The following is a 20,028-nucleotide window of genomic DNA, read 5'->3' as shown; positions in this document are numbered from 1 at the left end:
GAGACTGGTGTATCGTCCTCAATACTCAAAAACCAAAGTAAGCAGTGGGGAGAGGAAAAAGAAAAAAAAAGAAAAAAGAAGAATCTGAAAGGATACATTATTGACAGAGTTTGAAGATACAAACGGCCTCCACCTTGTTGATTGTCTTTTTGGGGGGCCAAACTCACCAAACGATCCGATCGCCGAGCAGCCCGTTGCGCGTATCCTGCTCCACCGGCTTCTGCGCCTCTGCGTTGCGACGCGCCACGGAGAGGTACACCACCTGTTTCTTCAGCACAATCTCCAGCCATTGCAGCCACTGCCGGCGCGCAGCGAAGCTTCCTGCTTCGCACTCCAGCGTAACAGTGGCCTGCGCATCTGCCAGATCAGTACCACACAAAAAAGGCTCCTGAACCGCACCCAGCACGTAAAGCTGTTTGGCGGCCGCCGTGAGATCGGCGTGCGAGGACCTGTTGTACTCTGCGGCAGACTTGCCCGAGTACGCAAACTCCAAATAGAACGATGTACCGCTCTGATCGTCATCTGCGTAGATCTGAAGACCCTCTAGAGGAACGCGTTGCGAATTGGACTTTCCACACCACCCTTTGCGCCGGAAGACAAGAAAAGTCCGCGTCACCCGCGCACCGGCGTCGTCGGCCGCGTCTTCCTTTTCGAGGTGCACCTCGCGCGTGTGCAGCGAGCCGTCGGAGCTGCGAATGCGCAACGCACCGCTGAAAGGCACCAGAAGCGGGTCCGCCTCGCCACCGCTGTCGTTGTGGTGATTGTTGGAGTTGGTGTTCCCATCAGCTTTCGTTCGGGCAGAGAGAAAGAAGTCAATATAATTCTCCACCGCCTCGTCTGGTGGCTTTGCGAGGTGAAAGGTATCGGAGCCGTTGACGGTGGATGGGGCAGCCGCACGAGCGCCGCTGCTGTGATCATCCGGAATGTACACCGTGTCGCGATTTGTGCGAATGGAGTCGAGCAGCAGCCCCATGTACGCCTCACCGCAGAATGATAGCCACTCATTGCGCTCCACGGTAGAGACGAAGCGCAGACCTATTCGGGTGTAGGGGCGTGAGCTGCTCCCTCCACTACTACCACCACCGTGCGAGGCGGAGGGAAAGGAGGAGGAGCGGTGGCGATGGTGCGTGAGCCTGTCCTCGTCGCTGCGTGCGTCGTGAAAGACGAGGGTAAGGCCGATGTCACCGTAAGCACTAAAGAGAGTTGAGATCAGCTCCTCTTTTTTTGATGCAGCCCTTTTGCTGTGGTGGTGGTGGTGGTTTGGTGTAGGGCTGCGGCTGGGCTGTCGCTGCTGTTGCTGGCTGTGATGAGGACTGGTGGTGCTTGTCACGCCGGTCCGTCGACGGTCCGCCGCAGCCTCGCTACTCACCGCGGGTGTGCGAGCACCGTCGTCCGCCGGCTGAAAGGAAGAGGGCAGCTGCGAAAAGACGACGGTGTCTTTCTCAATGACGGAGTCGCGTGCGACGTCGACCAAGGCGGAAAGCGATGCGGAGAACAAAACGCGGGCACGGGTGCCTTTACCGTTGGAGATCTGCCGCACCTCAAATCGAACATCGCTCTCCGTCTCGACAACGCAAATGAGGCATTCCTGGAAGGATGGGTTGATGCGTGTGGTGAGGTACGAGGCGAGCCCCTTCATGGACTTGATAAAGGAGAACCGGACACGTTGGTCCTTGCCAGGACGCCGCAGCGGGAGTCCGTAGCAGTCAAACGTCTTCCCTTGGAGAGGGTCTAAACGGACCGCGGCGTGCGCCTCCAATCGCGTCAAGGAGGTGGCTGCGTTGCCGCCATCACCGTCGTTGAAGGTGCGCAAGGAATGCACGGACACGTCGCGGTGGCTTCTGGAAGACGAGACAGGCATCAGAGACGAGAGAAAAATGCCTTGCGTACTCGCTGCCCACAGAAAGAAGCAAAATAAAAAGACGTAAAAGAATAAAACAAAACTCGAGCAGAAGAAGATCAGACGCACGTAAATGGATAACGGCCCTTCGCTCACAGCCTTACATAGAAGCCAGGACAGCCTTCTATTGGGTTGGAAAGAAGGGAAAGCGTAAACAGCTTCTTCTTTTTAGAAGAATAAAGCTGCGACACTTTCCCACGCCCTCCGTATCGTCCGTTCCGACGGCCCCGAGACGCTTTGCTATATCAGTCCTTCTCTCTAATTATTTATTCATTTTTTTTGGAGGGGAGAGAAGGTAAACAGGGGCACATTCGCGATGCCACAGCTCCCGACTGAGTCAGCATTTCTTTTTCGGAGGAAGATGCGTTGAAATAAGTTCGATCGTCTGTGACAGAGTATCCCCGTAATGTTTCGAAGATCTCGCTTTCATGCAAAAAAAAAACCAGAAAAGAAGAAGCAATAGGAAACCAAATAATGATAATAGTGGCGGGAAAATGACAAAAAAAAGAGTGAAATATCGCAGCCATTCAGCAAAAACGTTGAAAACCATATTAAACGAAGGAAACGAAGGAAAACAAACAGAAGACAGCGACTTCACAAAGATCAACCGACACGCTACCACCTTTGGGGCAGGCGCAGCACGGTACGAACTCACAAAAAGGGGCAGGATACGGAAGAACATTTTGAAAGGAAAATAATTTCATTTGCCTTTTTGTTGATGTTATGTCAGAGGGAGGGGTGCCATGTACGCGGAACAGCCTTAACGTCCTGCTCTGTGCACACACACGCACCCACAGACAAATGAAAGTGCGTGCAACATGAAAAAGAGAAAAAGAAGAACGCGCCACACGGTGAGCCAGTGCATAAAAACCCCAACAGCTCCGCATCACCAGATCCGGCGTATGTGTTCGCGTTGCACACACGTTGCGCCGTACAGCTTCGCCTTTTCTTCCCCCCCCCCCCTCCTCGTTCCGTCCTCACACGAGAACCTCCCGTGAAACCAAAAATCAGGTGAGAAGTTCCTCTTTGCTAATCAGCGGTGACACGGAAATGCGCAGCAGAACAAAGAAAAATGAGAAAAAGCAAACGCCCATCGCTACCTGTCTGGCTTGCAGTTGCCACGACAACAGCAGACAGCATCGGCTGCGAAGTCCGCCGAAGTATTACAGGGCTTCGTGGTCGACATATCCGCTACCTCTAAACGTGCAAACCGCCCGCACTCACCGCAACAGCAAAACGTTCATTATTGATGTTGTTTATTTGCTTCACAAAGCAGCCGAGCGCACAAACAAAAAAAAAAGGGATTCAATGAGGAAAACATATACCAGAAGAAAAAAAGAAGGGAAGATAGGAAACGCATACATGAGGAACACACAGCGCAGTGACAATTGCCAAACTTTTGTCCTCTTAGGGTAATTCCTTCACGCAGAACCTTACATGCACTGAAGCGAACAGGTGCAAGGTGTTTCACATATATATATATATATATACGTGTGTGTGTGTGTGTCTGTGTTTTCACATCCCTAACTTTAACCGAAGTTTAAAAAGAACGATTGTTGGAGAAGTATATTGAGCGAATGTAACAACGACAAACGAGCTATTAAAAAAAGGGAACAGAGAAAAAACCTCATACAATAAACAAAAAAAAGCAGACTTGCATACGAGAGAGTTTGTGTGTCGTTGACGTGACAGCCGGACGAAGAGTGGCTTAATAAGTATTGCATGAATGTGTCGCATACCAGATGCGTTGTCACATCAGATAATAATAAAAACAGGAGAACAAAATGATGCAGCTGCAACGAGACTAAAAAATATATAGAGTACAATATATATTTATGTATTGAAGCACACCGTCTTCTGGTGCGAAGAAGAACGTGGTGAGGGTTTTTTTCCCTTCTTTTCTTTCCTTAGGTCACGTCTCAATCACCGAAGAAGCATGTGACGAGTTATACGGGTTGTGACGCCACACCAGACCAGAGGTGGTGGAACTAAAAGACCGTGCCATGATGGGCGACCGCCCCATCATCTGAACACCGCTATCCGGCGTCGGGCTCGGCGCAGTGGCGGCCAAGGCTAACGGGTCGAAGCGAATGGGCGGCGTCACCCCGAGGTTTGCGCTGACACTCATGGGAACGTTGAACGACGACGCCGGAGGCCCGCGGCCCTGAGCAGAGGAGGTCAGGAGGTGGTTGGTGGCCGTGTCGAGCATTGTCATCACCTCATCCGGCGCCGGATCGGAGCCGATGACGGAGATCATGGGAACCACGTACGGCGGATCCTCCGCGGCTAGGCCGCCTTGCGGTTCAGTGCGCCGCACCAGCTGGCGGCACAGATGCACAAAGTTGCACTCCTGCTCAAAGCGGCAGCACGGCGCCCCGGCCAGGCCGCTGTGCAGGCGACAGAGCGACGAGGTCGGCACCACCACCTCCGTTGGCGCCACCATCCCTACCGCGTTCGCCTGCGCCGCAATGAGGGCGCGCAGGCCGTTGGTCACCACCGTCTCCTCCAGACGCGCCCGCAGCACTGTATCGCCGGAGTCGTTTTGGGTGAGAAGGGCCAGCGAGAGGTCTAAGCCGGAGGCGTCGCTGCGGGCACCATGCAACGCGCAGCACGTCGGCTCCTCCAGCGCAGCGGCACGCAGGGCAGTCACCACGTCCACGTTGGCGTGGGCCTGGAAGCAGTTGGAGCCCTGCCGGCACCGACCTTCGAGGAAAACGCGACAGAGAGAAGGGACGCCTTTGCGGTGCATCGCACGGGTGTCTAACATCGCCTCGGTGGGGATAAAAAGCCGCTTGCTGAAGGGATCGATCACGGCGAAGGTGCCGGTTGGGATGCCGTCGGTGCTGAGGATGTTCTGCACTGGTCGCCCCTCGGGTGCGCGGCGCCTACGGTTCCTGTTTCGGTGCATCTGATCAGGCCTGATTACCTTCTATGCGGATTATACCAGACTTCTGTATGAGAAGCAGAGTAAGCACAAAAGGGCAAGAAGAAAAAAAAGGGACCAAAGAAACGGGATCCAAACAAACTGTACACTTCCAAACTCAACCTATACACCAGAAACTACTGAATTACGAGGCGAAGTGGATTTTTAGAAGTCTTGCACAAAGGAACAAACAGACTAGATATACACGTACGTGTACACCTCGAAAAAAAAAAAGAAACGTTTTTTTTTCTTTGAAAACGGGGCCTAGGCAGTCCTTTCACATGACGGCACGCGAGAGCAAAAACAAAATTAGTTAAGCACGTTGTGTTGGTTATTATTTTTGAATGGCAATGATGCTAGCTTTTTGCGAGTACGTGTGATTTTATTAAGCGTTTTTTGTTTGTTTGTTTTACAAACCGGCGAGGAAGAATTAATTATTGTTCCTTTTCTCCTCTTCCTTTTTTTTTGTGTGTGCACCGCAGTGTCACCGAATTACTGATCGAAAAGGAGGAGAAATTTGCGTTGAAAGCGGAGTAGACTGGCAAAGGCGAGAAGACGAAAAGGCAAAAAAAAAAAGAGATGTCGCGGCGAAACGTGCGGAAGCAGCGAAGAGAAACATGAATAGAGAGAAGACGAGAAGGTAAAATGCTGATGATAACCCAGAAACAAAAAAAATTGTACATCCCATGAGAATAACTCTCGCTCTCGCGTCGAATCAGGCGCAAGGTGAAACATCTGAGAGGCCCTTTGAATTCATGTGCTTTTTGTCCTTCACGATAATTACACTCGATCCGTGGAAAGGAAACACCACCAAGCGCGGTGGACCTTGGTGCTGTTCGGATCTTTCGTGTTTTACTCTTTCCACGCCGCTTTCAACATCAAAAGAGTTCTGCCTGCTTCCTTGATTTTGCTCCTTTCTTTTGCATCATACAACTCTCATTCTCTCCGCTCTGACCACTACCACGAATACACGGCAAGCTCATCCCCACCACCGCACAGCACTACTCCTTCACCCACCGCCGCACACACGTTCATCACGGGCCCGTTTACGCGTTGGTGCAACGTGCGCGTGACGCCTCCGCCAATGTCCGCGGGAGAGATCGCAACGACATCACCGCTGCCACTTGGCAACACCACCGCCCCTGCACGCGGCAGCCACGACCCGCGCAGCAACGACTGACGGGTGTTGTCACCAAGGTTTGTAGCACCCACAAGGCGATCCGAGGAGGACAAGGCGAACGGCTGACTGTCGATCACCTGGGCATCGCCATTCAACGCGTACGAGACAATTCTATCCTGGTCCGGCACCGCCACAACGCTTGTGATGCCTGCTGCACCGCATTGAATGCGCTCCAGCTCCTTTGACCCAACACGCGTGTCAAACCAATGCAGCGCACCGCACACGTCGCCCACGAAGAGGGAATATTCTGCTGATGTGGCGGCAGTGACCGGCACATTCAGGTGCACACTGGTGCTCACCTTGTCGCTGCGCGTATCGGCGGAGACGAGATAGCCGTCATCGCCGCCAAACACGAAGCTGCCCCGCGTGGTGGCTGCAACACAGTTCACGACGGGCCACGCACAGCGGCCTTTGATCGCATAACGCGATATCGAACGCGTCTTCACACCTTTCTCCACGTCCCACACCGATGCGCAGCCGTCCCCTTGCGCCGTGAGCAACGTTGTCGCGTTACTCCACGCCACGTCAAGCGCAGCGGGGCCCCCAGTGCGCATGCGGCAGGCGTGTTCGGGTGTGCTGCCGGCGAAGCGCCACACCAGCACCAAACCATCGGCGCCACCGGTGGCGCAGACGTGCTGCCTATACGCTGCGGCGCACAGCACTTCTTCGGAGTGCCCGTGCAGGCTCCAATACGTCGTCTCGGCGCCGCCAACTTGGGCAGACGACGTCGTGACGGTGAGTGCCATTATGTTTTTTTTTCTTTCTGTGCTGTGCGGCTGCTATACGCACCAGAAGATATGGCAATGAAAGCAAAAGAAAGGAGGAAGAAACGGAGAGGAGTGCGGAAGATGAGGTGGTGTTGTTCATTTTTATTATTATTAATATGATTACTATTATTTTGGGGTACCGTAAAGGCACGCGCTCATGCACGATGGCAGGCAACAGTATACGACTGCAAAACAGCAATTCTTCAAATCACGGTAGGGAGAAAAAAAAAATGCGCAGAACCAAAAAAAAGGTGTTCGGTAAAACTCGTCGTCTCTTCATTTGCGCGTGCATCGCACTACTTTTATCGACAAGCGTCGTCTAACGTGTTCCGCTGTTGCTGTTGCTGTTGTTGTTCTGACGAACTTGACTGCTTTGTTTTGCTTTCCAATGCCACTGGAGCGACTGAATGGATGGCAAACGCCCTGTGGAAGCCACCAAAGGAAAAGGCTCAGGGGAGTAAGAAAAGGGAGGAAAAGGCGCAAAAGGAAAAGAGTAATCAGAAAGTGATGCGCAACGCTACGCTTTCTTGCCTTCAACACGCAAATGATGGTCACAATGAATACGCCCCTTTTCAGGCCTTTTTTAATACGCCAGTGAAAACAAAAAAAAATGTATTGAGTGAGACAAAGGTACCTCCTGTAACACGCAAGCACAGCAATGTTAGTGTACGCAAAAGTAGAACGAGAGGAAACTAAGTCGGAAACGCAGTAGTTTGCGATGGCCTGGCCATCTTTCGCTGACAATTTCAAAGCGTTTTTCATCGGGTATAGGCAGAAAAAACAAACGCACAGTTCAACAGAGCAGATCTAGATATAAGAACAATAATAATAATGAATCAGCTAACAAGAAAAAAAACCGACGACGATGAGCTTTGATCTGCGCTACGAAGCACGAAAAAAAAACCCCGAAGCACAGATACAGAAAGGCAGCAAATGGACTGCATCATAAGATCTCCCACCCCTACTTCCTTCCACCTCACACTCTCAACCTATCGGTCTAGCAGCGTTCTGCAATACACGGTCCGCTTTTCACACGTGTCTGTTTAACAACAATAATAAAAGGAGGAGAAGTGAAGCACATTTGAGATCAAAAAAAAAACCAGTGCGCAGTTTGGGGGAAAAAGGTAAAAAAAAAGGGGCTGCAGTGAGGGTGAAAAGTGACGAAGAGAAACGGCTGAGAATACCTCGCACACAGCAGGAGAAGAACGAAAAATGAAGGGCGAAAGATGCGACGCGAGTTTAACAAATATCTAAATCAATGCATTGAAAACACTTGAAAGAGTGTGTTTCTCCGAAAAGTAGAAAATAAAAAGCAACATAAGAAATCCGGCTCACAGGTTTTCTCTAGGGGAAAACGAGAGAAGGCGATGAAAAACGACGAAGGAGCGCACGAAAGCACACACGGGGATAAAAGACGAGGTTGGCAACGGCAGAAAAATAGTATCGCCGACTCTTCTGTCGCCGCAGCAAAAACTCTGCCATCCAAACAGAAGAGAAGAAATAAAAAAGCACGAACACAGAAACGAAAGAGAGAAACAAGAGTCGCTGTTTGATATGAGAGAAGGCCCAAAGGGAGAGAAGGAACTGCATGCGAGAAAAGAAGAAAAAAGAGTGCGGCTACTTCTTTTTGCGTGTTGCGGCTTCCACCTTTCGCCGTGCAGAGAGGGCGGGGGCAACCACTCCAGACGACCCCGTAGCCGGCGAACGTTGCTTCGTCGTTGTATTATTTGTGCTGTTCGTACTGTTCGGGGTCGCCGTCGTTGAGCTGCGGCGTGCGGTGTTGTGCAGTCCGCGTGCGGATTGCGCTTTGGTGGCCGATGAGACGCTCAATTTACGCAGTGTCCCAAAGGAGGTGAGGCTTTGCGACGTCTTGCCGCTGTAGGTGGCGGAGAGGGCGGAGCGGCTGGTGTTGTGGTCTCCCGTCAGGCGTGGCGGCACCGACGTGTAGCTGTTCGCCATGCGCGAGAGACTCGTCTTTCGGGAGCCATTGGTGTGATCGAGATCGGCGGGGTTGCGAGTCGGCGTCGGAGCGTCGCCACCTCGCTTCGCAGCACTGCGGTGGATGTGCGGTGTTGGCTTGCGCTGCACAGCCGACTCGTGCTTCCAGGCGGAACGCGACAACGGAGTTTGGCCCTCCATCGCGCCAACGCACTTGTCGGCCCACTTCTGCCACAGGGCCAGCTTCGGCTCCAGGCTCTCCACCTCGCGGGGCTTGAGAAGCCGGTGGCGCAGGCAGTAGTCGGTGGAGAGGACAGCATCTACAATCAGCAAGAGAAGTTCGGTGAGCAGGTTGGCGTCGTCGCCCTTCGTTTGTGAGAAGGACTTCCCAATGGTGCCAACGTGCTGCACGTGTTGCTCCCACAGCCCTTTGGCGTTGGTGCTGACACTCAGCAGAGTCACTGTGTTGCTGGCCCGTTGCAGCACCTTCGGGGAGGACATGAAGCACGTCCCTTTCAGCCGCAGAAGCCGCCCCTCAGTGTTGCCCGCGCTCGGTGGCGACGGCGGTGTCAGCGGCGAGGCCTCGTGGAGGCGGTCTTTTGGCCTTGCACGCACCGACTTGGGTGATTTGGGTAACTTCGGTGAGGTACTCAGCTGCGTCTGCCGCGACGTCTGCTGCTGTTGCTGCCCGTTGCACCTCTCGTACAAGATTGAGCCAATTTCGTGGTGCACCTGTCGCATGACCGCCGTGGTAAGCTCCGTGTCTGCGGCGACACTACGAAGAAAGTCTTCCGCCTTTGCCATTGCGCTCGCATCCCCGCGCGGCGATGGGGACGGCGACGGCGACGACGACGGCGACGGCGGCGGCGACCCCGCCGTCATCTCCCGCATCTCCTTCGCCAAGCCGGCTCCCATCACCCGCACCGCCTCCGTGAGCTGCGTATTCAGTGCCACCACGTCGGTCGTGTGCACTGCGGGGGCCTCAAGCAGGTGCGTGTCGTACAGCGGGGCTCGGTAGGCGTAGTACTTGTCGCCTTCTCGCTTCACCCTGCGGCCCTTGACCGGAAAGACGAAGTCGAAAAGAGCGCCAATGGCCCATTGCAGCGAGAAGAAGCTCGACTGCAGCTCCAGCACCGCATCGGCAGACGTGCCGCCGTCCAGCGTCGACTCCTTACGCGTGCGGCCCGGCGCGACGCGTTCATCTATACTCATCGCAAAGGTGTACGCACCGACGTTGAAGCGGGCGCCGTTGCTGATCGCGACGGTCGCGTTGCCGGATTTGCATATGAGGCCGTCCATCGCGTGCTTCAGCGTGGCTGAGGCGGTGAGAAATGGAAGCGCGACATCGCCCTGGGGCCCGATGGTGACTGCACTGTGTCGCTTTCGCAGATCGAAGGGCCACAGACACTGCCCTTTGTAGGTGGGAGGCGGGTTGGTCAGCATCAGCCATGAGTTTCCCCGCGCGTTCTCCAGCAACCCCTCCAACTCCTCACAGCGTGCCCGCAGTTCGTTGTTGTTTGTCTCCAACGCTGATCGAATTCCGCTCTCGATGACCCGTTCGCTTTCGCGGCGAAACTCCTTGGAGCACAGTTCCCAGTCGAGAATGCGGGAGTCTGGATTCTTCGGCACCTCGGTGCCCACGATGACAAAGCGAAACGCGAGCTGCTTCCCTAAGATAATGCGATCGTTGTGGTGCAGCAGCTGCTCCTCGGCGATCAGCTTACCGTTCACGTACGTCATCCCACACTCCGGCTTTATGTACACGGCGTAACCCTCCCGACGCAATCGGCAATGAGGGGAGTAGACACTGCGGTGCAGCGCATCCCCATCCGCGACGGGCGGCATCACGCAGAAGTCGACTGGGGAAGCGTTGCCACTGTCACCCACCATGTAGGTGAGCTCCTCCATAACGTAATGGGCCAGCTTCTCGCCGACGACGAGCTGCGGGTTGAGGCTCACAAGGTAGGGGCCCGGCTCCACCGCACTAAAGTGGTTCTTCTCGTTGATCATGAGCGACCAGGCACGAACGTCCTGCAGGCGTACGCGACTCGACACGCGCTCCTCGTGGCCGATGGTGCGCCGCGACACCAGCTCCCTAAACAGCTCCCCTTCCTTCGCCAGTTCTTCGAGGTTGACCGGACTGCACATCACGTCTCTCGGGATGTAGAAGCCAACAGACCCGATCTGACACCCCACCATAGCAGCGGCGTTCTCCGTGACGTGCATGAGTTTGTCGGAGTTGTACTCGGACGCCGTGCAGAGCATCACCGTGAGTCGCTGCTCCACAAACACAAACGACGTCTCCTTCGGCACGACGCGTGTGGCGCAGATGGAGGAGCAGTCGTGGGCTCCGCCCTCGGCTTCGATGACGGCGTCGATGTCGCCCAGACGCTCGCAGCGGTACTGGATTAAGCTGTTCGTCTTCTCTTCGACGAAGGAAACGTTGAACTGGACGTAGACGTTCTTGCTGGGATCAATGCACTCTGCAAAATACGTGAACATTGCCCTGCACAGCGCTTTGCCGACGGACTTGTCCACCACGAACGCCAGCAGCAGAATTCGCTCCGCGCTCTGATTCAGCACGTCCTTGACGACGCTCTGCTCATCGGGGCTGTTAAAACGGCATGCAGCACCGAACGGCGCCGCCCGCGCTGGCTCGCCAGAGATGGCCACAAAGAAATCCGTGGATGACATCTCTGGTCTAATGTTGTCAGTGTTATCGTCGTGTCTTGTGGATCGTCGCAGCCGCTAAACGTTGTTTGGGGGCGTATTTCCTATAGAGAGAGAGAGAGAACACAAAATGTGTATTACCCATATTGAAAAGAGCAACGTGCTGAGGGAAGAAAGGGGAAGGGACGAACACACCAAAGAGTTTCTAAACAAAAAAAAACCTGGAGAGCCGGAAAAGCGGGGCACGCAGGAGAAAAGGAAGAGGAACCAACAACAGAAATATGCACACACACACACACACACACACACACACCAAAAGGGTGGAAATTAGACACGAGCGCTTACGTTGACCCACGGAGAAGAAAGGATGCGTGGAGTTTTATTCGAGGAGAAGCAAAAGCGGAAAAGAGAACAAAAATAAAAGAAAAGCAGAAAGAGGTGTTTGGAGCCGCTTGTAGAGAGGAAAAGAGAAAGCAGCTGTGGTTAGGCATTGCACGGATATCCCTTTTTGGAAAGTAGAGGGCTTTTCGTCGCGCTAAGTCTCGCACGTTGGAGACGGCATAGTTGCAACATAATCGCTCTCTGAGCAATGTCAAGTTTATCGGGCAAGTTTGGAAAGGATGCAAATTATTGTATGCAATAATTGCTTGTGTTAGTTGAGGTAAATACATTTTTGACAAAAGCACGTCTGGTATGTACAACTGATGCACCTAATTCGCAGAAGTAAGAAAAAAAATAAGGCAACAGCATCGGCGCAATGTATGAAAGCAACAACTACTACTTCAGTTCATCCTCTCATCCCAACGTCTGATAAAGACAGCTGTCCTCTCGTTCACCGCTCCTCTTGTGACGGAGAAAGCCATCATGCTCATGCATAAAATGTATGTGTGTGTAGATGCGTTTGTGAAGCCGTCTGTACTATGTACCGAGTGCATCTAAGTTCGCGATATCAAAAAGCTTTTCATCTATGTAGTCTACAAAGTTTGCTTGCAGAAATTCTCTTAAAGCATCGCCGGTCAGCTCCCCTCCAGCCGCCACCAAGGCATCCTCTCTCTCCTGAGAGTTTTCCACCCTCACTGAATCGTCGCTGTGCACAGACGCCGCGTCGGTGTCGACCAAATCATCCAGCTCTGGCACAAACTTTTTCGATTCCACACGCTTCGGAGGTGTGATGCAGCGCTTCTGAGCTGGCTGGCTCTTCGCTGCTGGGGGGGTGGAGGGCGTTGGGTGGTCCTGCGACATCGACGGTGGCGCCTCTGCGCGGCTCCGCTTCGCTACGCGGCCCATTATTCGGGCAGCTATCTCTCTGCTGGGCTTTGCGTAAAAGTGTTTGTCCAACTGCGTACGGGCAGCTACCGCTGTGCCAAGAGATAAATATATGTCGCAGGACGAAGAAGAAGAGGCGCAGTTGGTATTGTTTTGCTTTTCCTTTGCTGAAAGCCGAGGAGACACGCACATCTCAGCAATCGCACAGCGCTAAAAAGCCGAGGAGTGCGTCGGTGAGGAAAGCACTCGCACACGCACGAACAAGAAAGAAACGAATTTCAGTGCTACGATGAACAGCCGCTTTAAAGTGCACCACCCAAGGTCACTAGATGACACAGAAGCTGGTATTCTCTTTTTCCTTTCCACTGCCTGTACTCCGCGCCTTCTCGTCACCTTCGCAGATCTCTTCCGGCGAGAGAGAAAGCTGAGAACTTCTCGTGACACCCCTCCTTGTTGTTGTGAAACAAACCCCATTATAAACCAACAGCACATCAACTCAACCCTCACACAGACGGAAAAGGGGGAAAAACAAAGACGACAAAGAAGCACCGGTACCAGACATCTGTCAACGGATGGTACATACTTGCATGGAAACAGCACCTCAGTGAAAACACGCACAACGCTTCCGTAGCCATGTCTGTGCAGACGGAAGAAGTAAAGAGGGGAATGAGCAGCACGTTTAACCTTCCCCTCCATCACTCGGCTGCCGTGTAGAGGAAGGTGAGCAACAACTTCAATCGTGGTGATAGCCCGTAAGCACCGTCTTGTCCTTGGTAAAGGTGCGCTCGGCCCTCGTGGTGTTCGCGGGATTCGTGGCATAGCGATAGGGCTTCCACCGCGCCGTCGTCGTCACCTGCGGGCCCATCAACCCCACATTACACAGCATCCGCTTCACAGGGCGGTGGTGGTAGTTGCACAGCTGCAACTTGTCATCCATCAGATAGCGCGTGATGATGTACACGCCATCTTTCTCCACGCGGTCAAATGGGGCAAAGCGGGTGTCCCACGGCTCAGATCGTTTCGTCGAGCTGAAGTCGACGTAGGCGCGCAGGCTGTCGGCAAGAACGCGGTGGCTGTCTAGCAAATACTCATCGCGCCACCTCTGCGCCTTCTCGTGGAAGCCGGTGCCAACCTTCGGTCGTTTCTTCGGTTTTGACCAAAAGCGCTTTTGGCAACTGAAGCTACCCAGCACGACAGCGGTGCACCCGCGCAGATCTGCGCTGCTCGTAAACAGACGGTTCATCCTTGACCGCTGTTTTCCAGAGAAAGGGGATGCTACTACTACTACGTATACGAATAACGATCAGGAAGGGGGACAACAACAAAAAAAAGATGATAGTCATAAAAGTGCGAGGAGGGCTGGGAAACTTGAACTAATACAGAGCACGTCAGAGTACTCCTTGGACCTGCAAAGACCAGAAAAAGGAGTTCTTTTCCCTTCCCATAAACAGCATATCGGAGAGAAAAAGGCGCACAGTGGTCAAACGACGTAGAGGAGGAAAAGAAAAGACCCGTAATGGAAACTCCGAGCTGGCCAACGTTTGCCGTGGAGTTAAGACATCCTTTTTATGTGTATTAAGCTTGGCGTTCTTACGCTTAATCGTTGATAAGTGTCGCAAAAGTGGAGAGTGTATAAGAAGAGAAGAACCCAGCTGTGAATTCTTGTTTTCTGTAACTGCCAGACAGCTTTTGCAACAATAGATTTATAAAGCAGCCCTTGTAAACGAGTAAGAGGAAATAAAGCGAAATAGGTACAACCAGCGCTTCGGCTTTTCGTGTTCTACTTCTTGGCGCGCAGCATCTCCTCCAACTTCGCCATCTTCGCCTTCATGGCGGCCAACTCCGCCCGCAGCTCCTCTGCCGTCGCATCCGCAACATCGCCGTCCTCATCGCCACGCACAGCTGCCGATGTGGAGGACGTCGTCTTGTCTTGCTCTCGCGAACACGGACGTGACGTGGTTGTGCTCGTCGCACCGCCGTTCAGCACGCTCGAATAACGCTCGCGCATTTTCTCATTTTCTTTCAGATCGTCGAAGTACTGTCGCATTCCCTGTTTCGCGTATTTCTCCTGTGCGTGCTTCAGGCGGAGCTCTTCCGCCTTCTTGGCGTCCAGCTTACGCCAGTACATCTCACGTACCGCCTCTTTTACCAGCTCGGCCGCCGCCTCCTCCTTCACCTCCTCATCGGTTAGTGCCAGGGCTGCTCGCATCGGGTCCTCGGGCAGCGGAATGCGGGAGAAGAGGTCGTCGACCTTCGACTCCAAGTTTTTCATAAATTTCTCATCCGCCTCGGGGCTTTCCATGTGCGTCAGCTCAGCGCGGTTGACGAAGTTCTGCAGCGTCTCACCCATCCCGCGCGTGTGAAGCTCATTTTCGTGTTTTAGGTCCTCCTGCATGTCTTTCAGCAGGCTGCCAGATAGGACGGGCGTGCCAAGGACGCTTCCGGAATTGAACTCGGAGAAGAAGCGATGGCAGCTACGCTGTGCCGCTACCAATGACCTTAGTCGACGATGCATCGCCTTCGCCGCCACGCAGACCTTAATTACGCCACGTGATATTTCTGTGCATGAGAGAAGATTAAACAAAAGATGCAATGCAAGTCAAACAGAAGAGAGAAGAGAGAAACTAATAGCTTTGCCCATGTCGCACGAAGTAGAAAGTGAAACGTAAACCCGCTCCTGGAAATAGTAGAAGAGAAAGATGACGACGGAGTTCCTTCGCAGCCTTGGCGAACATTGCGCTCACCATTGCTGTTGCGCCGCAGCCCAAAGCAGTCGTGTCACAGCCGTCTCAACGGCATGCCTTCTCTACTCCCAAAAAAAAAAGCAATAAAAATGAAAAAAGTGCTTCGCAAAAGCGTGGCGATACAAAAAAGGGCTAAACCCGCTGGCAATGCGCACTCGATGCTGTCCCCCGACCGCCTCTTTTATTCTTTTTTTTTTACTACTTGTCCTCATTGTCGTTTTATCTTGTAGAGTGCAGGAAAGCAGACGTGTATAGCACAAGTTGGGTACACCTAGGGGGGCGCCCTCGAAACCCGAGAAACTGTGCTGTCCTTCTTTGGTCGTTTCACGAAGGTCATCATGAAAACGCAATAAAACAGTCATGGAAGGAAGAGACGGAGCAGCTACCTCGATCGACAAAAAAGCCTATTTTCGCTGAGCGCTAGTTGCGTGCCCTACACAATGTCTAGCCGCATTTGATTCTCGCATTTTCTAAAACCGGCTTTGGAGTAGTAAGCGATTGTGTTGTCGGAGCAGTCCAGAATGACTTTGTAGCAGTCGTGCTCCTTCGCCGCCTCCACTAGCCGTTGTAGCAGCTTCTGCCCAATACCCTTTCCTCGGCAACGGGGATGTGTGACGACATCCTCCACGTGTCCGACACTCTTGCCGCCTCGCGTGAACTTGGGCTCTACTAAGAGAGACGCCGTTCCCACAATTTCTCGCGCCTCCGGGTCGACGGCGACCAATGTCCGCACTCCCGCCATCACACGGCGGTTGTGAAGCATTTCCAATTCGATTTGTGAAAGCGCTGGTGCTGACGTGAGGTGACTCAGCAGCTCCAACACCTGCGCCAAGTCTCCCACCTCCACGTCGCGAATGATGAGAGAATCAGTCATGTTGGAAATACGTAGACTGCTTTCCACGATAATTAATTTTAATTGCTTGCTGAATACCCTTTGTTTGTCATCACCGTCTCTGTCAATGTGCTCCTGCCAAAGCGAAAGAGCAGCACAGGGCGGTCGGAGAGGGGCCATTCACAACGCAGAAAAGAGGTTAAAAGTGCACAATACAGATAAAGAAAAGGAAACGGGAAGAAGGAAAAGGCACTTGATTTCAATGCTTGGGTTGCGGTTGCCTGTTGAGCCGCTTATCGTGAAGGACAGACGTCCGTTGAGGGGGAGCAACCTCCCTCGATGCTCATCTTTTTCTCGCATTACCTCCGTAACGACACATTCACGAAGTTCAAAAACAAAGCAGGGGAGGAGCCGCAGTGTCGTGCAACCGTCGCGCACCGCCGGGAAAATAACAGAGAGGACTCTGTGTCACCTTGTGTCTCCAGTGAAGTCCGTCACGGGAAGGCCTTCGTTTCTCGAGATCACACGCATCACATTTACATGGCTCTCCAGGTCGCAACCGTATCGCGTTTACGCCGAGGTTTGCCTTGATTGTACCGGTGGTTATCCTTTCTACGAAGCCATTCCTAACCCACTTTTTGTTCCCCCAACATCTACATAGCTTTCTTTCTTTCACTCAGTGATAACGCGAGCAGAGCATTCAGTGAACCTGTGCGTCCTCGTTTTTCTTGCTTTTTATGAAACGAGCCCGACGATCTCGCCACACTACGGTGGAAAGCTGCTTTATATTGTCCTACCTTCGCTTTCGCAGCGGCAACAACGCACATCACCCTTTACTGCTGGCCTCCAAACAGCAACCCGTTTTGGTTGCCCTGCTGAAAATTGCCTGCAATAGAGTTGAAGGAAGAAGCGGCGAACGCACCGCCCGCATTGCCGCCACCCGAAAAGGCACTTTTCGGCACGGCAGAGAAGCCGCCGCCACTCGATGGCCCTCCAAAGGCACTCGTGAAGGCGCTGCGCGAGCCATATGCGAGTTGGTTGTCTGCATTTGCCCCCTGCCCTGCGACACCGGCTGGCTGTCCGGCAGCCCCTCCAAACCCGCCCCCAGCACCAGCGTTGCCAAACTCGCTAACTGGAGCCGAAGCCTGCCCGAACGCAGAGCTCTGGCCAAACCCGCCTTGCGCAGGTGCTTTTGTGAATCCGCTGGCTGGAGCAGCGACAGCACCGGGAGCCGAAGCCTGCCCGAACGCAGAGCTCTGGCCAAACCCGCCTTGCGCAGGTGCTTTTGTGAATCCGCTGGCTGGAGCAGCGACAGCACCGGGAGCAGCAGCAGGTGCGTCCTTCCCGACAGCAAACCCAAAGCCGCCACCGGCGGGCTTGCTCTCCGCAGCAGGAGCAGCAGCAGGTGCGTCCTTCCCGACAGCAAACCCAAAGCCGCCACCGGCGGGCTTGCTCTCCATTGTCTTTCTTTCAACTTGCGAAGCAGTTTTGGGAGTTGCATTTTCCGGACGATTCATCGGCACTTGCGTTGTTCGGTCCGCAAGGTCTCCGCGAGCGGGAAAACGTGAGGTGTTCTCTAAGGCTGGAGGCGTGTCTTTCCGCGTGGAATTACTGTTCTTAAACGCTGCGGATTCCGTCGTGTGCCCGCGGCCGCTGGCAAACGGTACGTCAAGCGTCGCTTGAGGGATGCCTTTAATAAGCCGCGGCTCACGTGCTACCTCTGCAATCCGGTTCGGTGAATCATCCTGCTTAGCCGCGTACCGATACGTATCTCTGTCACTGAGTGTAAACTCGGGAGAGTAGCCCACAGCGAACGTAACAGATTCGCTCACCTGCGATGCAGCAGAGGCACAACGTTTAGAAGCGGAATGTTTTTGGTGGGGGACCGTCTGTGCATGCAAGTACAAAGAATCAATCGCGCCCAACAAGAGACCAACGGAGTGCACGGCAGCCTCCTCAACAAAGTCCTTCTCTGTCTCCAGCGGACGATAAAGGTGACTGTCGTGGAACTGTTCAATTGACCGCTCAATTGCAGGGATTCGCCGATTGCATAAGTCGTTAACACTCTCCCTCAGAGAATGCACCCGGTCGCACAGTCTGCGAAAGCTTTCCAGTTCAGCAAGACGCGCGTTTGACGACGCTTCGCACAGCGCGTCGAGTCGGGTTGGCGGAGGCATGGAAAGTTTAACCTCTTCCTCCGCTGGAAAAAAAAAGAGCGAAACGCAAAAGCGGAACACTGCAAAGGAAAAGAGAGAGAGACAGCCGCAGCAATTACTAACTTCCTTTTGGGGGGAGGGGGAGAGCCACGTGCAAAATCACACTGCGTTGGCAGAGGCGTTTTTCAAGATTCACAGAAGAAGAATTAAAATGAGACCAAACGAGGCGAAAATGTGGAGTGCATGCACGAAACTAGTGGAACGACTTTTTGCGAGAGGGCATACATGTGGTGCCACTGTTGGCGGAAGGATAAATAAATAAAATATGCACTTACGCCGGGGCCCACCAAAAAGAAAGGATGTCGTGTTCCTGTCAAGAACATGAAAGCAGCTGGTTCAGCTGTTGTTTTGCTCTTCATTCCGAACCATTACGGGTGCCCTTGGGCTCATCAGCGCCAACATTCTACTCAACCTACGTCTCACTCACGCGTTTCGGCACGCATCCAAAAAAAAACCGTTGATCTTTTTCTTTTGTTTTGTCTCACATCTATGCCAACTTTAAACTCACAAAGACAGTAGATTAGTACTTACGAAACGCCTTTGATAGATGTCGTCGCACTAGAGATTCGTTCATCTCTGCGGCGGGTTCTTCAAAATCAGCCCTTTCGCCCACGACATTACGCGTGCTTGCTTCCGACACAGCCTGTCGAATGTCAAATAAGAGATCCTTGCGAAACGCGTCCCATTCCGCCTTCATTGCCTCCCGTTGTTCGCACAAGGCCTCAGAAACAACTCTATGGACATCCTCCAACGAGAACAGTGGTGCTAAAACGTCTGGAGTTCGCACTACAGCGGAGGCATCGTTGTTAAGCGGTGGAGGCGCAGCGACATCAACGGCCACTGCGTTGCCGGAAACACCCTCGTTGATTGTGGTGTTGCCTTCGACACTCCGCTTTGCCGGCGTGTCGTCGTCCTTTTTGACATTCGCAGGATCCATGTGTTTTGGTTGACTGCCGACGGCACCTGCAGCGCCACGAGTTGGCACAGCTCCTGCAGGTCTGTCACCCTTTTTGAGAGAATCTGCACCAAAGGAGAAAGCTGCGCCGCCGCCGTCCTTCGCGCTGCTGCTGCTGAAGGGCCTTGCTGCGCCCCCAACAGCGCCAAATATGCCTGCGCTTTCCGTGGCAACAGCAGTGTTTTTATTGTTCTCAAAAGCGGCACCGAAAACAAAAGGTTTAGCGTCCCCTTCCTTCGCGTTGGCAGCGCCAAACGGATTGGGACCTTTACCAAAAAGACCCCCACCACCGCCGCTGGGAACGGCGGTGGGTACACTGTCACTCTTGACAGCGATGTTTGCCCCAAAAGAAAACGATGGGCTGAATCCGCCCTTCGCACCCACTACATCAGACGGCCGCGCAGCGTCGCTGGAAGAGTCCGAGTGGACGTTCTTCTCTGAAGCTGCAGAAGAGCTGCAGTCTTCGTACGATGTGGTAACCTCAGCGGGCTCTTCCGCCGGCAAGCTGAGTTCCAGATCCGCATCATCGTCTGTCATTGTGGAGTAGGACCCTTCTTCAATTACAGGAAAAGGTGACACCTTCACTTTGTCCGCTGGCAAGGCAGCCCCAAACGCGCTCTTGAAGGCGGACGCAGCA

The 20,028-nt window shown here is 53.4% G+C and overlaps 11 protein-coding genes across 12 annotated transcripts; all 11 read right to left on the bottom strand.

Annotated features, from left to right (window-relative positions):
- Nucleotides 1-163: 163 nt before the first annotated feature.
- ABB37_01483 (hypothetical protein) lies at nt 164-1,895 on the bottom strand (the record flags this gene model as incomplete). Its single annotated transcript, XM_015797985.1, has 1 exon — nt 164-1,895. The coding sequence occupies exon 1, from the start codon at nt 1,859-1,861 to the stop codon at nt 164-166; it is 1,698 nt and encodes a 565-aa protein (XP_015663505.1). The 5' UTR covers nt 1,862-1,895.
- Nucleotides 1,896-2,451: 556 nt separating this feature from the next.
- ABB37_01482 (hypothetical protein) lies at nt 2,452-2,787 on the bottom strand (the record flags this gene model as incomplete). The annotated part of the gene is made up of 1 exon (XM_015797984.1): nt 2,452-2,787. The coding sequence occupies one exon, from the start codon at nt 2,785-2,787 to the stop codon at nt 2,452-2,454; it is 336 nt and encodes a 111-aa protein (XP_015663504.1).
- Nucleotides 2,788-3,812: 1,025 nt separating this feature from the next.
- ABB37_01481 (hypothetical protein) lies at nt 3,813-5,363 on the bottom strand (the record flags this gene model as incomplete). The annotated part of the gene is made up of 1 exon (XM_015797983.1): nt 3,813-5,363. Exon 1 carries the CDS (start codon nt 4,806-4,808, stop codon nt 3,813-3,815), a length of 996 nt encoding a protein of 331 aa, XP_015663503.1. The 5' UTR covers nt 4,809-5,363.
- A 417-nt stretch (nt 5,364-5,780) lies between these two features.
- ABB37_01480 (hypothetical protein) lies at nt 5,781-6,784 on the bottom strand (the record flags this gene model as incomplete). The annotated part of the gene is made up of 1 exon (XM_015797982.1): nt 5,781-6,784. Exon 1 carries the CDS (start codon nt 6,747-6,749, stop codon nt 5,781-5,783), a length of 969 nt encoding a protein of 322 aa, XP_015663502.1. The 5' UTR covers nt 6,750-6,784.
- A 1,603-nt stretch (nt 6,785-8,387) lies between these two features.
- On the bottom strand, nt 8,388-11,720 carry ABB37_01479 (hypothetical protein; the record flags this gene model as incomplete). The annotated part of the gene is made up of 1 exon (XM_015797981.1): nt 8,388-11,720. Exon 1 carries the CDS (start codon nt 11,400-11,402, stop codon nt 8,388-8,390), a length of 3,015 nt encoding a protein of 1,004 aa, XP_015663501.1. The 5' UTR covers nt 11,403-11,720.
- A 576-nt stretch (nt 11,721-12,296) lies between these two features.
- ABB37_01478 (hypothetical protein) lies at nt 12,297-12,738 on the bottom strand (the record flags this gene model as incomplete). 2 transcript variants are annotated; one of them, XM_015797979.1, is made up of 1 exon in its annotated part: nt 12,297-12,738. In XM_015797979.1, exon 1 carries the CDS (start codon nt 12,663-12,665, stop codon nt 12,297-12,299), a length of 369 nt encoding a protein of 122 aa, XP_015663499.1. In that variant the 5' UTR covers nt 12,666-12,738. The 2 variants fall into 2 exon arrangements, with proteins under 2 accessions (XP_015663499.1, XP_015663500.1); XM_015797980.1 differs by having other exon boundaries at nt 12,297-12,732.
- A 639-nt stretch (nt 12,739-13,377) lies between these two features.
- On the bottom strand, nt 13,378-13,930 carry ABB37_01477 (putative mitochondrial hypothetical protein; the record flags this gene model as incomplete). Its single annotated transcript, XM_015797978.1, has 1 exon — nt 13,378-13,930. The coding sequence occupies exon 1, from the start codon at nt 13,885-13,887 to the stop codon at nt 13,378-13,380; it is 510 nt and encodes a 169-aa protein (XP_015663498.1). The 5' UTR covers nt 13,888-13,930.
- A 494-nt stretch (nt 13,931-14,424) lies between these two features.
- ABB37_01476 (putative mitochondrial hypothetical protein) lies at nt 14,425-15,205 on the bottom strand (the record flags this gene model as incomplete). The annotated part of the gene is made up of 1 exon (XM_015797977.1): nt 14,425-15,205. Exon 1 carries the CDS (start codon nt 15,157-15,159, stop codon nt 14,425-14,427), a length of 735 nt encoding a protein of 244 aa, XP_015663497.1. The 5' UTR covers nt 15,160-15,205.
- Nucleotides 15,206-15,821: 616 nt separating this feature from the next.
- ABB37_01475 (putative glucosamine 6-phosphate n-acetyltransferase) lies at nt 15,822-16,357 on the bottom strand (the record flags this gene model as incomplete). The annotated part of the gene is made up of 1 exon (XM_015797976.1): nt 15,822-16,357. The coding sequence occupies exon 1, from the start codon at nt 16,260-16,262 to the stop codon at nt 15,822-15,824; it is 441 nt and encodes a 146-aa protein (XP_015663496.1). The 5' UTR covers nt 16,263-16,357.
- A 696-nt stretch (nt 16,358-17,053) lies between these two features.
- Nucleotides 17,054-18,542, bottom strand: ABB37_01474 (hypothetical protein; the record flags this gene model as incomplete). Its single annotated transcript, XM_015797975.1, has 1 exon — nt 17,054-18,542. Exon 1 carries the CDS (start codon nt 18,395-18,397, stop codon nt 17,054-17,056), a length of 1,344 nt encoding a protein of 447 aa, XP_015663495.1. The 5' UTR covers nt 18,398-18,542.
- Nucleotides 18,543-18,956: 414 nt separating this feature from the next.
- ABB37_01473 (hypothetical protein) lies at nt 18,957-19,928 on the bottom strand (the record flags this gene model as incomplete). Its single annotated transcript, XM_015797974.1, has 1 exon — nt 18,957-19,928. The coding sequence occupies one exon, from the start codon at nt 19,926-19,928 to the stop codon at nt 18,957-18,959; it is 972 nt and encodes a 323-aa protein (XP_015663494.1).
- Nucleotides 19,929-20,028: the final 100 nt, after the last annotated feature.

Source organism: Leptomonas pyrrhocoris, assembly GCF_001293395.1.
Source record: "Leptomonas pyrrhocoris isolate H10 chromosome Unknown, whole genome shotgun sequence".
NCBI classification, from domain to species: domain Eukaryota; phylum Euglenozoa; class Kinetoplastea; order Trypanosomatida; family Trypanosomatidae; genus Leptomonas; species Leptomonas pyrrhocoris.
Note: the sequence above shows the minus strand (reverse complement) of the source record. Positions and strands in the feature narration are given on the sequence as shown.